The following is a 16,217-nucleotide window of genomic DNA, read 5'->3' as shown; positions in this document are numbered from 1 at the left end:
CTCCTGGCTCTCCCACACCTTGCAGTGTGAGCCACAAGCTCTGGTACTCTTGGTCCCAAGTGTCCTGCCCACAGCAGGTCCTTGGGAGATGGCATAGAAAGCTTCTAGCACATAGTAGGCGCCCTGTAGGGGACATTCTCCTCTTCCTATTAGTTGCTATGTGTATTTGCCTAACTTACTTCACTTCTCTGTGCCCTGGGAGCAAGGAGAGCATTCGCCAATCAGAACTGTGCTGGCTGACTCGCTGCCTCTGTCACAAAGGGTGACAGTGGTTTTTCTCATTGTCCCGCGTCCTGTTGAATTCCCATTTCTGTCGCACAAGGGCCAGAGCAGTCAGTGTGCCCATTGCCCTGGCACACCACCGTGGGTTTCATTTTCTGAGTTAGGAGCTCATGTAGTCCAGGCTGACTTTGAACTGACTGGATAGCAAGGGCTGGGGTGACAGACCTAAGACACCACGCCTGACTCGATTCGCTCATCGCCAGCTGGTCACAAGCTCGCCTGGAATGTGGGAAGGATGCTGTGGGGACCCAGCTGCCAGCTACCAGCATGTGTGTGCTCCCTGCGGGTGCCAGCTAGAACTCAGCTCGTGCTGGGCCCACCCAGTGCGTTACGAGTTCAAGGCTGGTTTCCATAGTCAGGGCCTCCTCCGCCTCCTCCCCAGGGTTGTCTTAGGACGAACCAGGTCCTCCCAGGGGGAACACAGCCAGGACAGAGCTGGGGGTGGGGAGGGTAACTGAGAGTCCTAGGAGGATGGACTGAAGCTGGGGATTGTGGGAGAAGTAGGGTGTATCCAGGGTCAGTATCCTGTCCGAGTCCCACAGCGATGTCCACCAACTCAGAGTGGCCAGATATGACAGCAGGTGTCACCATGTCACCCAGCTGGCTACAGGTGCAGGGTCAGCGACCTGGACTCAGCCTGTCCAAGAAGTGACTCTACCCCTTTCTCGACGTGTGTCTTTGGGCAGACCTCATCCCTCTCTGGGGTAAAGGGAGCCCCTCCCCCCAGGAGTCCAAGGGAAGCAGGCCAGAAATGAGGTTTGGGAAGCAAGCCTCCTGAGTCATGGTATCATCTGCTCCCTATTGCGTATGTGATATGCAGAAGTCGTGTAGCTCATTTCCAGTCAGTCAGGGGGCTGCTGTAGGAAGTCACGCTGGGACCCTGAGAGGACTTCCAAAAGCAGAAAACACCCACGTGAACAACTGAATTCTGACATGGTTACTTGCTGTTCGACTCTGGGCAAGCTACTTAACCTCTCTGTGCTCAGTTTTCCCATCTGTGGAATGGGAAAAGCTGTAGCGTTTATCCTGCTGTTTATTGTAGGATTAAATGAGTTAATAGAGGTAACAGTAGCCCTGGTTAGCCTGGAACCCATTATGTAGATCAGGATAGCTTTGAAATCAGAGATATCGATCTGCCTCTGCCTCCAAGTTCTGGAATGAAAGACACAAACCATCAGGCTCTGCCTGAAAAGCTCTCTCTGGGCTAGCCTGGGCTTACCAAGCCACACCCTGTAAGTTCAGGGCAGGGTGAGGGAGGAATGTTCTCTAATGCTAGGGCTGACTTGTTCTCTTCAGTCGATGTGCTTAATGCAGTTTCAAAACACCAGCATCACCGCCCAGCCTCTAACCAGCGCCTCCCCTGGGAAGAAGATGCATCAGTGTGCTGTGTGACTCTGGAAGGTCGTGGACCCTCTCTGTGCCTTTAAGTTTTTGATGTTAGGATGGGACTGCTGAGTTTCCTGATGGGGGGTGGGCAGGCGAAGGACTGGGACATACACTGTGTACTGCACAGAAGGAGCAGGGGCTTGAAACCCCCCCTCAGGGATGCCTGGCCCCCCCTCAACCTCGCCCATGCTCAGCTTCCAGTCCACAGGCAGGATGTGTCCTCTCCATGGGTGGGAGGAAGCCTGTGTGCCTGTAAAGCGATGCCCTCCCTGGGCCACCCACCTCCCTCCTGGCCCCGTCTCTCCTCCCACTGCAGGCCTGGGCTTAGGCTACAGCCCATGAGGCTGTCTGGTGTCCCAGTGAGTGAGCCTCAGATAGCCCCAGACCTCATGCCTGCACCTTCTGATTTCCAGCTCTGGCAGCTGTGCTGTGACTTAGGAAATAGGTGACAAGGGTGAGTGAAGGGCCTGCTTGGCTCCGTTGGGCCTGCTCCAGGCTGCTCTGCTGTCAGACAACTGCTGTCTGCTTGGCCGCTGCCGCTGACTGAAATTCCTCGCATCCTGCTGCCTCTCAACTTCTGATCATCCTGGCTGCTCCTCTAACCTAGCCATACTGCCAGGCTCCCTGGTGACCTTTTAGATCACCCTAGTTAGTTCGCTCTCTAAAACAGGCAAGAGCCTCACACTGCCTGGGGCTTGTTTCTTCCCAGTGTGAAGGAGCGGGGATAGGGGACGGGGACTTCGACCCTCCTCTATCCAGATGCTGAATTTTGAGCGTTATAGAGCAGGAAAGACTGTTTCAGCCTCAGGTGAGTAGACATGTGGACAAGCTGTGTGCACACGTGTGTGTGTGTGCGCGCGCGCGTGTGTGTGTGTGCGCGCGCGCGTGTGTGTGTGTGTGTGTGTGTGTGCGTGCGCGTGTGTGTGCTTGTGTGTGCGTGCGCGCAAGCGTACTCTACCATGTGTCCACACAGTTCTCCTCTGTCTCCCTCATTCTCTCTTCCCACTTCCCTACATTCCTTGCTGCTTCTACAACCCCTCACACCTGCCTGTCCCACGTTCAGGTTGAGCCTTTGCTGCCGATAAAATTGGCCAGAATCTTTATGGCAACCCCAAGTCTCTCTCAGACTCGTAACTCCACAAGGGAGTGGCCCGGTGCAGGAGGAGTGAGATTTCGTACCTCACGTTCTCCAGCTTGAGGGGCAGTGACAAGGTTCACCCCTGTAGCCTGGCCCGGTGTGGACCTCAGGCTGCCAAGCCTCCTTTTCCAACACCCACCGTCGGCCTGGCAGGCCTTTCCTGGCTGCTGCCCCGGCCTCTCCAGCCACAGACTGCCCAAGGGCAGAGACGTTCATGCCGTGTTAGGTGATGCCTGGCTGGGCCTGGGGTGAGGAGAGCTGGCAGGAGGAGCTGAGGGGAAAGTGCAAAGGGAACAAGAAGAGGCTTTGGGTGGACTTCAGAGAACTTTCCAGAACAGGGAGGGCAGTCTACAGCTGTACTGATGCTGAAGGTGTTTCCAGAGGCTGGTGTTCTCTCCAAGGCCTAAAGACTCACTGCCCCCTCTCAACCTTGAGCTCCTATGTCTGTTTCCTGACAAGCAGGGATATCAGCAGCTGGAGACCCGAAGCTCTGTCCCTCCAGCATCTGGCTTGACCCTCACCTACGGAAGTTCCTTTTGAATCTGACTACAGTCCACTCTTACATAGCACATGTCCTTTCCCCGAGCCCTTCGCAGCAGCCCTAAATAACTTCCATCAGTGAATAAATAATGTCCTAGCCAGAAAGGACTACCAAAGGCTCTTGGCTTGAGAGACAGGTCCAGATGCCCTCCCAGCCACAGCCTTCCCAAGGGCCACTTGGCACAGAGGCTGCTGTAGGCTACTGTGTCTGCTATGCTCTCTCCAGCCTTAGCATCAGAGAGAGAGCTCTGAGTGCCAGCTGACAAGGGAGCTGACTCTAGCTGCACTTCTGTTTTTTCTAGGGGCCCCGGGAGGTGGCTAGAGTCACTAACTTCCCGAAAGCTGTGACAACAGGTGTGTGTCACTGTATGTGCCCATCCTTTTTCAACTTGAGGTCAGCCATCCCTCCAGTAAGCCCATCTTCCCCAGTGTCCCTTAGTCCTGTCCACTAAGTGCTCATAATGTTAGGCTTTATGATGTGGCATAAGGCAGACAGGAGGGAGCACCGCAGCAGGCCCTGCCAAGATGTCTCCCCCCAACACACACCACTCCCCCGCCCCAGGAATCACACCGTGCTGACAGGCCTAGTATAAAGATTTATTGCAGGAGAAGGAAAGGGATCTGGAAAAGAGAAGGACAGGGAAGAACAGAAAGAACGATGGAGAGAGAAGGGGGTAGCCTCTTCTATGCCAGGTTAGCAGGTAATGCTGTAAGCTGTTGCTAGGTTCCCGGGGAAATCCTGGTGGAATTGTCCGTAAGCCAACACACAACCCCCAACAGTGAGAGGAGGCAGATGCAGAGCAGGGGCCGGTCTGACTCTTTTACATTTGTATTTATGTATTTCATGTGTGTGCATGTGCACACGTGCATGTACACACGTGCACGCGCACACGTGCACGCGCACACGTGCATGTGGGGACTGAGAGACTCGGAGCCTCCATTTTTCAGTCTGTGGGATGGGACCATTATCACTTTGTTGATAGTACAAGATGCCATGAGAGAGACTCGATAGGAGACAGGCGATCCCTCCTGGAGATAGACGTCAGTCCCTTCCTCCAGCCTGAGAGGTTTCGAAGGTGACTGCCAGCTTTGAGCCTGACAGGCCTGGTGCTGTTCTGGTTCCGAGGCTGGTGGAAGTCTCGAGTTCAGAGTCCATCCCTACATCTGTACCTGTTTCTTCATCTGCAGATGGAGATGCTGATACTTGGTTCACATGGTGTTGGATACACAGTAGGTACTTTATTCTAGATGCCTCTCTGGCTCGTGTATGGGGTAGAGGTGGCAACAGCCGCTGTCAGGCCTCATCCAGGCTTCCTTTCTTTCTGAACTTTATTGATTATTCATTTTCTAATTTTTGGTTTTCTGGGACAGGGTCTCATGTAGTCCAGGCTACCTCACTGTGCAGTTTTAGCTTCTTTTGCTGTTGCTGCGATAAAATATCCTGACAAAAGCAACTTAAGAAAGGAAGTGTTGCTAGGTGGGGGCACACGCAGTAGATCCGAGCACTCAGGAGGCAGAGGCAGGTGAATCTCTGAGTTCAAGGCCAGCCTGGTCTACAGAGTGAGTTCCAGGACAGCCAGGGCTACACAGAGAAACCCTGTCTCAGAAAACAAACAAGCAAAGGATTGATTTTAGCTCACAGTTCCAGGCCCAGAGTTTTGAGGTGGAGAAGTGAGGGCAGCAGGAGTCGGAAGCAGCCAATTCCACTCAAGCCCCAGGCGAGAAACTCTCCTCCATCTTACCCAGGACTCTGGCCTGGGCATGGTGTCACCAGATCTCCGAAATTCGATTTAATCATGATAATCCCCAGGTGCACACTCATAGGCCGGTCTCCTGAGTGATTCTGGAGTCTGCTGACACTAATCATCACAGTAGCTGAGAATGACCTTGAACTTCTGACCGTTCTGCCTCCCGCTCCCAAGGACTGGAACGACAGGCAGATGCCATCGCGCCTGATTTGTGCTGTGATGTTGATGGAGCCCAGAGCTTTCTGCATCCTAGGCATGCGAGCTGTACCCTGGCCCTTTTAGCTTTTATCTCACCAAGTGCTTGGCACATGACCAGATGACTGACTGGTCAGTCATCTCTCTAGAACCTAGAATAGAGTTGGGTATACAGCAGGTGCTCAGCAAATGTTCTGGAGAGAGGGGTGAATGGGCCAAGTTGAATGAACAGCCCTCCCCACAAACTCTCCTGGGACTGGGGTGGGGGAGGGGAACCCTGCGGTGTGGGGTGGGGGAAATCTCATCCTTCCTGCCTAATCCCAGGAGATTAACTCAGGAGTAAGGCCAGGTCACAGCCACTGACCCCAGGCATCAGAGCTAGTGGGTTTGTGTGACAGTCACATCTGAAGGCTCTCTTCACTCCAAGATGGCCCTCCTGTCACCCACTCTGGACATGGTGGTCACAGCGGTTGGTAGCCTCCTCCTGTTCATGCTGGCCCTGGGCCTGCTCTGTTTCTTCACCTGTCGCCTGGCAAGGCCACTCAGGTAGGAGACCTTAACCTCTGCCCCTACCAAATGTCCTGCCCCAAATGACTGTTCATGTAGGACAGAAAAAAGATGGCTACTAGTCTCTCTCTCTCTTGTCTCTCGTGGGGAAACTGAGGCCAGAAGAGGGCCATCCCCTCCCTGGAAAGGCAAATGGCGGAGCCTACCTGGGTATGTAAGTGCTTGTCAGTTACTGAACCCCAGCTCAGTTCTCTGAATTGTCTTGTGAGGTCAGGAGAACCTGTGGCCGAGGGGCTGTGTGAATTCTCAGGTGGACATTACGGAGTGCCTGGTAATGGGTGTCTTCAATCCTGTCTGTCAGATTGTCCTGACTCTATTGACACCGGCCAGAGACTGGCGTTCTGCCAAACTCTGGAGCCTTGCCTCAGTGCCATTGTCAGGGCCCAGGCCCAGCCTAGAAGCCTCTCTTCTGGCTGCCAAGTAGCTGCTCCCTCACCCAAAGCCACAGCCCAGCTGGAACCATTGCGTTCTTGTCCTAAATAATCAGATCACGTAGCTCGGAGGCTGGCAGAGAGGCCAGGCTAGGCGGTGGGAGGAGACTATGAGCCAGCATCCACTCCAACAATGGATGGTGGGAAGCCAGGACTCCCCCAGACTGGGCCCACCAGAGTGGCCCACCAGAGTCTCTCACGCAGAGCTGCCTGAAGCCTCTGGGTTGGGGGAAGGGAGGAGCTGAAGTATTTCCTGGGTTCCCCCCCCCACCCCTCCCAGTGCCACGGATTTATCTCCCAGCCATCTCAGCGCAGGGCCCTGAGGCCAGAGCTCAGCATCCCATCTCATTGTGGGCTCCAGGCTCAGGGTGTAAAGAAGTTCACGGTCTGGGTCTGCAGTTTCCAGAGACTCGGGACCCTCAGACAAACCCTGCAGCCTGCCGGGGCGCTCTTAGGAGGCCCCACTCATTCCTTTGTTTTGGATGCAGGGTGCAGAGAGAGTGGACTGAATTCCGTTTCTCAGGCCACAAGGGCCACACCTCAGTTCCCACCTCTTGTCTCCCCCATCCCTGTCCCCTGCATCACCCCACAGTGTTTGACCCTTCGTGATCCTTCCTCCAGCTCTGCCCACGCTGCATGTTTGACAGCTACTTTTGCTAGGACTGATATATCACAACTATAGACTGAGGGTCATGTTACTGACATGTTTTCCTAATTGTGGACAAGAGCTTGCTGGGTAATATGCCAAATGTTACAGAGAATTTGCCATGTTTATTCATAATGGTTTCTGTAAGGGTTTTTTTTTTAAGATTATTTGTTTTATTTGTTTATTTAATGTATATGAGTGCTCTGTTTTCATGCACACCAGACCAGTGAGTCAGATTCCATTCTAAATGGTTGTGAGCCACCATGTGGATGCTGGGAATTGAACTCAGAACCTTTGGAAGACCAGTCAGTGCTCTTAACCACTGAGCCATCTCTCCAGGCTTTCTGTAAGGGTTTGGCATAAAGCTTTTACCATTTTGCCAAGGTAAAAAGATTCTTTTGGGGACCAGAGTAGTTGCCTAGCCTATGTGAGGCCTGGGGTTCTTTCTAGAAGCAAGGAAGAAGGTGGGAGATGGGGGAAGAGGGAGGGAGGGAGAAAAAAAAAGAAAGAAAACCCCTAAGGTCTTTTCAGCCTGGCTTTCTGAGTGCTGCCACCAACGTGTCTCCTCTGCCTGTTCCCTCTCAGGCAATCCTGTCAACTCTCATCAAGGTTGTAACAGCCGCCAGACACCCTTGATCCCAAATTTTCCCAGTCTTGACTCCAGCTGTCTGTCCTTCCCAATGACACCTCAAACCCTGAATCGCCCCCACAAAATCCACTCCACCTCACTCTTCCAAATGTCACCTCAGTGCCAAAAGATAAACTCTTTCACCCTACAATCAGAAACGAGGAAGAAACATTTATTTTTGTCCTTTCTGTTCCTCTTCACACTTAGAAGTACTGACCAGTGGAGTGAAACAAGGAGGAAAAGACAGTGGGAAAAGTGACAGGGCTAGAAAGGAAAGACAAAACTTCTTTAACAGTCGCTATATTTTATTTACTTAGTGTTATGTGTGCTCTGTGCACGTATGTGTCTGGGCATGTACACACACTTGTGCAGAGGTCAGAAGAACCTTTCGGGTAGCAGTTCTCTCCTTCTATCCTGTGGTTCCCTGGGATCGAACTCAGGTTGTCAGGCCTTAGTGGCAAGTGCCTTTACCCACAGAACTGTCTTGCTGCCCCTTAGACCCTTGATCAATTACATGCTTGTCTACATAGAAACCGCCAAGGAATCCCCACACGAACACACAACACTTAGAATTTAAGTGAATTAAGCATATAAAGTCAAAGCGTAAAAAAGCAAAAACAAAGCATTTCTTTACAGTAGCATTAAAGAGATCAAGGCATGTATTTTTTGGGGGGGAGGGGGTTGGATTTTGGTTTTTTTCGAAACAGAGTTTCTCTGTGTAGCCCTGGCGGTCCTGGAACCCACTCTGTAGACCAGGCTGGCCTCAAACTCAGAAATCCGCCTGCCTCTAGCCTCCCAGAGTGCTGGGATTACAGGCGTGCGCCACCACCGCCCAGCTCAAGGTGTATATGATAACTACCCCCTTACCCCATGAGAGGAAAGCATAGACGTGCATGTCACAAACCTGTCTAAGTTCTATCTGCCCATCAAAGTGCCAGCAGAGCAGAGAGGCACTGAGATCACAGTGGAGTCAGCACTGTGCAGACGGCGACTCTTCCTACTAGTAATCAACAGCTTGCTTGCTTTTTTTTTTCTTTCTTTCTTTCTTTCTTTCTTTCTTTCTTTCTTTCTTTCTTTCTTTCTTTCTTTCTCTCTTTCTTTCTTTGGGGTTGGGGGTATTTCAAGACAGAGTTTTTCTGTGTAGCCCTGGCCGTCCTGGAACTCACTCTGTAGACCAGGCTGGCCTCAAACTCAGAAATCCGCCTGCCTCTGCCTCCCAAGTGCTGGGATTAAAGGCGTGCGCCACCACTGCCCGCCAACAGCTTTCTTTATGGGGGTGTTTTTCTGATACAGGGTCCTGGAACTTACTATGTAGACCAGGCTAGGCTCAAACTAGGAGATCCACCTGTCTCTGTCTCCCAAGGGCTTAAACATATGCACCACCACCGCCCTGCTCACTTTCTTTATATATATTAAGATTTTATTTTATGTGTATGAGTGCTTCGTCTGTATGGATGTCTGTACACCACGTTTGTCTCATGTCCTTAGAGTGGCAGGTGGTTGTGAGTTGCCATGGGTGCTGGGAATCGAACTCAAGTCCTCTGCAAGAGCAGCCAGTGCTCTTGACCACTGAGCCATCTCTCCAGCCCCTCTTATTAATTTAAACTTACTTATGTTGATTTTGTATGTGAGACATCATAGGTGCACACATGTTACAGTGCATGTGTGAGATCAGGGGACAACTTGTTGGTGGGTTCCCTAGGTATTGAACTCAGATCATCAGGTGTGTTGGTATATACAGTGCTGTTCACATGGTGATAGAGGACAAATCAGGGAAGCCAGGTTAAGCAGTGGGGACCTCTTGATGACAAGGAGAGACCATATAGGCTGAGGTGGCAAGGTGTGTCTCCCCCTAATCATGGCAACATTGAAGGACTCTATTCTTGTGTCAGACTTCAAAGCCTTTGCTTTACACTTGAGGAAATGGAGGGGTTGGGGTTACCATAGTAATCTTGCTGTTATTCCTGGAATCAAAAGCCCTGTGGTCAAGGTTCAGCATTGCCACCTGCTTGTTCGAAAGCACAGGCTAATTATGTCTCCATCTTTACCATGGTCTTCTTGTCTGTCATGGGAGATGGTTGTTTCCTCTTTCCTTACTGCAGAAGGTGTTAGCGAGAACCCCAATGGAAATCCCATACCAGCCAGACTCATGTTGACTGGTTTCCCAAAAGGCAGCCCCGACCTTAGAGATAGTAACACACATGGAGAAAAGTCCCCATACTGTAAAGAGAGAGACTTCCATTTTGAAGCTAAGCCCACAGGCAGAGCGAGCCACCTCAAAAGGAAGCAGACAGCTCCCGCACCTCAGAAGTCCCATGGACACCCCTGTCCTGTCTTATTCTGCTCTCTCTGTATCCAGTCCCCAAAACAAAGGGATGCGAGGGTCTGCCCAAGGGGTGATGCCACCTGTGTGGCTGTGCCGTTAGTGTGTGTCCACGTGTGCCCGTGGTCCTGGCTTTCCTGGCTCAGCCACACATGGGGAGGGGCACGTGAGGCCCTTTCAGTGTGAGTTCTCGGCAGCGTATGCTGGGATGGAGACAGTAAAAGGGACCCCATGGCAGCCGGATGATGCTCAGCTGCGGTGGGTGATACCAGGTGCCCAAAGTTGTATCTGGGGACACTCTTTTGATAGTGAATGTCCACCCCGGTCCCCTGTTGGAACACAGACAGGCAAGGGGAAACCTTAGACCATTGGATCTCAACCTGTGGGTCTGGGCCCCTTTGGGGATCATGTATCAGACATCCTGCCTATCAGAGATTTATATTACATTCATAACAGTAGACATTTACAGTTTTGAAGTAGCAACAGAAATAATTGTATAGTGGGGGTGGTCCCCACAAGATGAGGAACTTTATTAAGGGGTCTCAGCATTAGGAAGGCTGGGAACCAGTGGTGTGGAGGTAGCTAGTGTAGTGGCTCGGGTGGGCCAGGAAAGAGCTGTTTTGAAAACGGGGAAGTGTGTGCCACCCATTGGGGCAACATGAAGCAGGGGAAGATGGGTTAAAGTTTGTCTGAAAGAGGTGACTTTATATTTTATACTTATTGCAAATAATATTATAATGCACTCATGGTTTATGTCCACTTCATGACTTTCTGATTTTTACAATGTGCTCTAAAACTATTTGGCATCTAAAGTAGAATAAAAAATGTAGACACCGGGCAGTGATGGCGCACACCTTTGATCCCAGTACTTGGGAGGCAGAGGCAGGTGGATCTCTCCGAGTTCCAGGCTCGCCTGGTCTACAGAGTGAGTGCCAGGATAGCCAGAGGAACACGGAGAAAATGTCTCAAAAATAAAACAAAACAAAACAAAACAAAAAAGAGAATTTTTTTTTCTCAGTGGGCAAAGCTCGTGCAAAACTCGTGCTGTGGAACGGGTGAGGATGGAAGCTTGGCTATCTAGCGTCCGGTGGGCAATAGGAAACGCCAAGCACGGTGGCGCATGTCTATAGCCCTAGCACTGATGGGGAGCGTGGAGACAGGAGGATGCCTGGGGTTTGCCACCCAGACAGTCTAATCAGCCAGCGAATACCACTTTCAGTTGAGAGACTCTTCCAGAAACCATTATAGAGAGCAATAGAGTTGTGTACTCAGTATTGTATATGTAGAAACATGCAGTCCATATACTTGTGTATCTGAACACACACATATATGTTTTTACTGTGTGAGTGTGTTTGGTGAAGGTAAGAGGACCAGGATGGTGTGCTATTTTACCTGTGTGGAGGTCAAAGAACAGTTTCCAGGAGTGGGGTCCTCTTCTTCCACTATGTGGGCCCCAGGGATTGAACTCGGAGCCATCTTCAATCTTGGCAGCAAGCACCTTTACCTGCAGAGCGACCTCCCTGGCTGGAAAAGAAATGACTTTTTTTAAGTTTATCGATCACCTGAAACAGACTCAGAATTAAGTGCAATTAGATACTAGATGGAGGGCATTTCCTCCCAATCACTACCCACCGGTCCTTCATCACAGCCTTACCTTTAAAGTTCCTTCTTCTGGTGGTAGATTGGCAGTTTATCTGTCCTTCCTCACCATGGAGTTTCTGTCATTTCTGTTTCCCATAACAAGTGGAGTGATCACATCCTGGATCGTTCTGACCCAGTAACATTATTTCTAAGGAAACTCTCGATATTGAAAAATCGCATCTCCTTCCATTACAACCCTACCCAGACGTTTAGACATCCTGGGTAGCTAGCTGCCTGTGGGGCTGTCCTGTGTGATTGCAACAACATGAGCCTGGTTTAAAAACAGGCTTAAGCTAGTCATACACTGGTTTTAGGTAACTTGGAAACAGATTTATAAGAGGAAATAATTATCCCTGGTCTTGCCACCCAGAGCAAACCACCAATTAATGTTTGCCGTGTATCCTTCAGTCCTTTAAAAAAAGATTCCTTCTTTTGTTTTGTTTTTTTTGGATTTGGTTTTTTCGAGACAGGGTTTCTCTATATAGCCCTGCCTATCCTGGAACTCACTCTATAGACCAGGCTGTCCTCGAACTCATAAATCCACCTGCCTCTCCCTCCCAGAGTGCTGGGATTACAGGCGTGCACCACCACCGCCCGGCTAAGATTCCTTCTTTTAAAAAGTATTTTTAAAGTAGGTTGAGGGTATATAGCTTAGCTTTAGGAAGCACCCTGAGTTTGATCGACAGCATGAGAGGTAGGGGGAGCAAAATATTCTTCAACTGTGTTGTTGTTGTTGTCATTGTCGTTGTTGTTGTTATTGTTGTTGTTGTTGTGTATGAGTTCAGGAGTGCTGTGGTGTGTGTAGGGAGATCAGGGGACAATGTGAGAATTAATTCCCTCTTTCCACCTTGTAGGTTCTATTCAGGGTTTGAACTCTGTCATTAGGCCAAGTGTCTTTACCCTCTGAGTCACCTCCAGTCCCAGGGGACAACCTTCATAGCCATTTCTCTTCCTCCACCTCCAGGCACCAAATCCAGGCTTGTTAGGCAAAGGTTTCTAGTTGCTAAGCTATCTCCCAGCTCCAAGGCAGAATATCCCAACAGATAACGCCAGCACAGAAGGTATACTCACAGCCAAGGAGCCCTCGGGCAGACGCTTAGTGTGTGAGTCATTAGGGATGTACAAGCTCAGACCAAAGAATCGGAGCCAAAGGTCTCCAGCTTGTGTGAGTCCCTGGGTCTGATCCCAGCATTGACCAAAACAAACAGCAAACAAGCAAACAAAAACAGAAATAAGTCGGGGGAGGGGGGGCAAGGTGGTGGCACACGCATTTAATCCCAGCACTTGGGAGGCAGAGGCAGGCGGATTTCTGAGTTCGAGACCAGTCTGGTCTGCAAAGTGAGTTCCAGGATAGTCATGGTTACACAGAGAAACCCTGTCTTGAAAAACAAAAATAAATAAATAAATAAATAAATAAATAAATAAATAAATAAATAACAAAACAAAAATAAACTAGAAATAATTTTGGGAAAATGAAGTGAAGATCATTTAAAAAAAAAATCAAAGGAAGTCAGCTGCTGAGGTATTGCCCTGGGATCCTAGCACAGGAAGGACATAGGTAGGAGGATGGGGGTTCAAGGTTATCCTCAGCCAGTCTGGGCTACATAGATACTTTTGTTTATAATCGCTTACCAAAAACTGGTAAGTCGTTGGAAAGAGTGGGGCAAATATTGGTGTCCTGGGTACAAATATCTTTGTGAAGAAACTCAGGCTCTTTTATCCCTGCCCTGTGAGGCACAGGGGTGGGTCAGAAGGCTGTAGACTGGGCTGTGGGCTTTACTTCCTGATGTGTTGTCTGTGAGCGGGCAGCTGGCAGAACAACACCTGAGAGCTTCCGGTATTACACGAGACTCTGGGTTGAGCCTAGGGCTGGCTGCAGCACAGCCCTTCCAGAGACCCCAACTCTGTCCTCTGGCAAAAGTTCAGCATGAAAAGCCTGCCTCAGGGCAGGTCGGGAACCCAGCAAGTGGGGTGGTATCTGTTTGCAGTACAGGCAAATTATGCTTACACAACTGTTTGCGTGGTTTTCTTCCTGGGGGGCGGGGGGCAACAACGACTTTTCGTTACTCAACCAGTTCTTGCCGAAAGAATTAAGGAGCAAAAGTGGGAAGGAGTCCCGGGCCGCACCCACATACCTTTTCTCTTCTAACTTCTAGGATCGGAACATCAATTAACGGCTGACCTTGCTTCCCCCCACCTCTTCCCACACATCTGGGCTCCAGCGAGGGACGGATCTTGGGGTACGACGCCATGATCTCCCCATTTTTCGTACTGGCCATCGGCACCTGCCTTGCCAACTCATTTGTGCCAGGTAGGACTTTGGGTCTTGGGTAGAAGGAGAGGCGGGCAAGGTCTGATGAGAGTGTGGTCAGGTTCAAGGTCACAGACCCATCCAAAGTATTGAAGAGCTGGAGCCCGGTGCTCAAAGCCAGTTAGATCCCTTAGCTTGCTTTCGAACTGGTCTTCAGGGGAAGATTTAAATGCATGAGTGGGTGGGCGTGCACTAGAGCTGGAGTAAGCCACCCCACGTGGGTGCTGGGAACCTAGCTCTGGTCTTCTTCTATAAGAGCAATGCACATTCTTCTTCTTCTTCTTTTTGTTTGTTTGTTTTTGGTTTTGTTTTTTTCAAGACTGGGTTTCTCTGTGTAGCCCTGGCTGTCCTGAAACTCACTCTGTAGACCAGGCTGGCCTTGAACTCAGAAATCCGCCTGCCTCTGCCTCCCAAGTGCTGGGATTACCACCACCTGGCTTGGCGTGCACATTCTTAACTGCTGGTCCATGTTCCTACAGGGAATTTTTTTTTGTTTTGTTTTACCTTCAGAAGCATTTCTACAATGTTTTACTGTGTTTAACCCTTTCCATACCTCAAATCATCCACTAATTCTAGATGAGATGTCCAGAATATATGTATGTGTATGTGTATATGTACGTACACACCCACACACACTTATGTGCATACACACACAACACACACACACCCTCACACTTATGTACGTGTACACACACACACCCTCACACTTCTGTTTGTGAAGCCACCTCCTAGGCACAGGCCAGGCGGACTTCTCAGTGCCTTTCCCAGCAACCCTGTCCTGATGCCAAGTGTCATTCAGTTTGTTCAGGAACCATGGGGGTGGATGGTGCAGTGGGTACTAATCAGTACCTTAGGAGATAATGTCACATCCTTGGCATTGGTCTCTGCCATTTTCCCCCTGAAATAATGACCTCTTGGTATTTCATTGTCCAAACCATTATTGCTTAATATTGCCAGATAAGGAGGTTGGTTTGGTACTGACTCAGCCCTTCTCAGGAACAGACTCCGAACCCTCATCGGATTCTCTGTCTAGCAACCAGTTAGAATGGCGGCCGAGTCGGTATTGAGAAAGATCGTGGACATGGGGCAGACTGGCGTCAGTCAGGCCCGGTGTCTGTCTGACTGTTGGGGGTAATGGGCATGTGGTTAGGATGGGCTGAAGTTCTTCAATGCTCAAGTGGCACTCAGGCAAATGCTCTGTGACCCAGGGCATTTTGGTGTGTGCAAGGGAGAGGTTAGAACAGCCAGATTTACAGAACCAGTGATTTAAACTATCGACCCAGGGGCTGGGGAGATGAGGGCTCAGTTGGTAAGGATCTGGGTGTGTGCAAACGCTAGTTATAAGGGCATATTCTTGCTATCCCAGGCCTGTGGGACTGCGGTTCCTGGGGTTTGCTGTTCAGCATAGCCAAGTTAGCGAGCTTCAGATCCAATGAGAGACCCTGTCTGCTAAAGCCTTGTGACCTCCGTCACCAGCTCTCCCTTCCAGTCACCTAGGCCAGAAGCTAGAACAGAGAACTTACCCAATGGACAGGGTGGACAGCAAGGTCCAGGCCTCCAGCTTCCTCTGGGGGCACAGGCTGTGCTATGAGGTCTGAAACTGGGGGTTCCAGAAGATACTTCTAAAAGAGGAGGGTCTGGAGCTTAAGGGTGGAGACAGCAGGCAGGGGTTTGGGATGCTGGATGAATGGGAGGAGGGCTAGAGGCCTGGCAGGCCCAAGACTTGAGGCAGAGCGTGGTGCCCCTGCCTAGGTTGCCTGTAGTGGCCATTGCCTGGTGATTTGAATGTCCTCATCTCCTCCTCAGAAGCTCATTTTTCCTCTCTTCCCTTTCTGCTTGGAGTGACGCCCCTCCCACACGGTGGCTGAGAAGCCACAGAAGCTTTGTGTGTTCAGAACTCTTGGCACACAGGCTGGGGTCTATACTTGGACAGAGAGGACACATTGTCCTGAGGGATAGGGAGGCTTCTCAGCATGTTGTCCTGAGGGACAGGTCTGAACAAGCTGGAGTGTGTGACCATATCTCCAGCCCTCAGACATACACTGTGTTCTCAGACTGGATCCTTCGCCTCTTCTGACCTCTGTCTTTACCTCACCCTTGCTGAAGAAACAGAGGTCTTTGAAGGAGGCATCTGTAGGGAGCCTTTAACTTTGGGCTTCCAGTTCTGTGGTAGGGTTTATTGGGGTCAGGGGACCACAGAGAGGAAGCCTTGTTAAACAGTGGAGACCCATCGTCAGCTCCAGAGATGGAACCCTAGCGATCTCCTTGGAATACAGGAATGGAAAAGGTAGAAAGGGCATCTTTTGGCCTTCTCTGTGAATCCATCCGGTCGCTTCTGGAATAAGTGTAGTCCTCAAAAAGACCCATTGGACAGGTGAGGA

The 16,217-nt window shown here is 50.5% G+C and overlaps 1 protein-coding gene across 1 annotated transcript in view; it reads left to right on the top strand.

The window, feature by feature from the left end:
• Alpl (alkaline phosphatase, biomineralization associated) overlaps positions 1–16,217 on the top strand; it is a 53,271-nt gene that overhangs the window by 22,027 nt on the left and 15,027 nt on the right. The window contains exon 2 of the mRNA XM_052177819.1: positions 13,682–13,836. Within this exon, the coding sequence (XP_052033779.1) occupies positions 13,776–13,836 (61 nt within the window). The 5' untranslated portion in view covers positions 13,682–13,775. The remainder of the gene's footprint in view (positions 1–13,681; positions 13,837–16,217) is intronic.

Source organism: Apodemus sylvaticus, chromosome 3 (assembly GCF_947179515.1).
Source record: "Apodemus sylvaticus chromosome 3, mApoSyl1.1, whole genome shotgun sequence".
Classification (NCBI taxonomy): Eukaryota; Metazoa; Chordata; class Mammalia; order Rodentia; family Muridae; genus Apodemus; species Apodemus sylvaticus.
The sequence above is the reverse complement of the archived record's forward strand: the minus strand, read 5'-3'. Positions and strand labels throughout refer to the sequence as shown.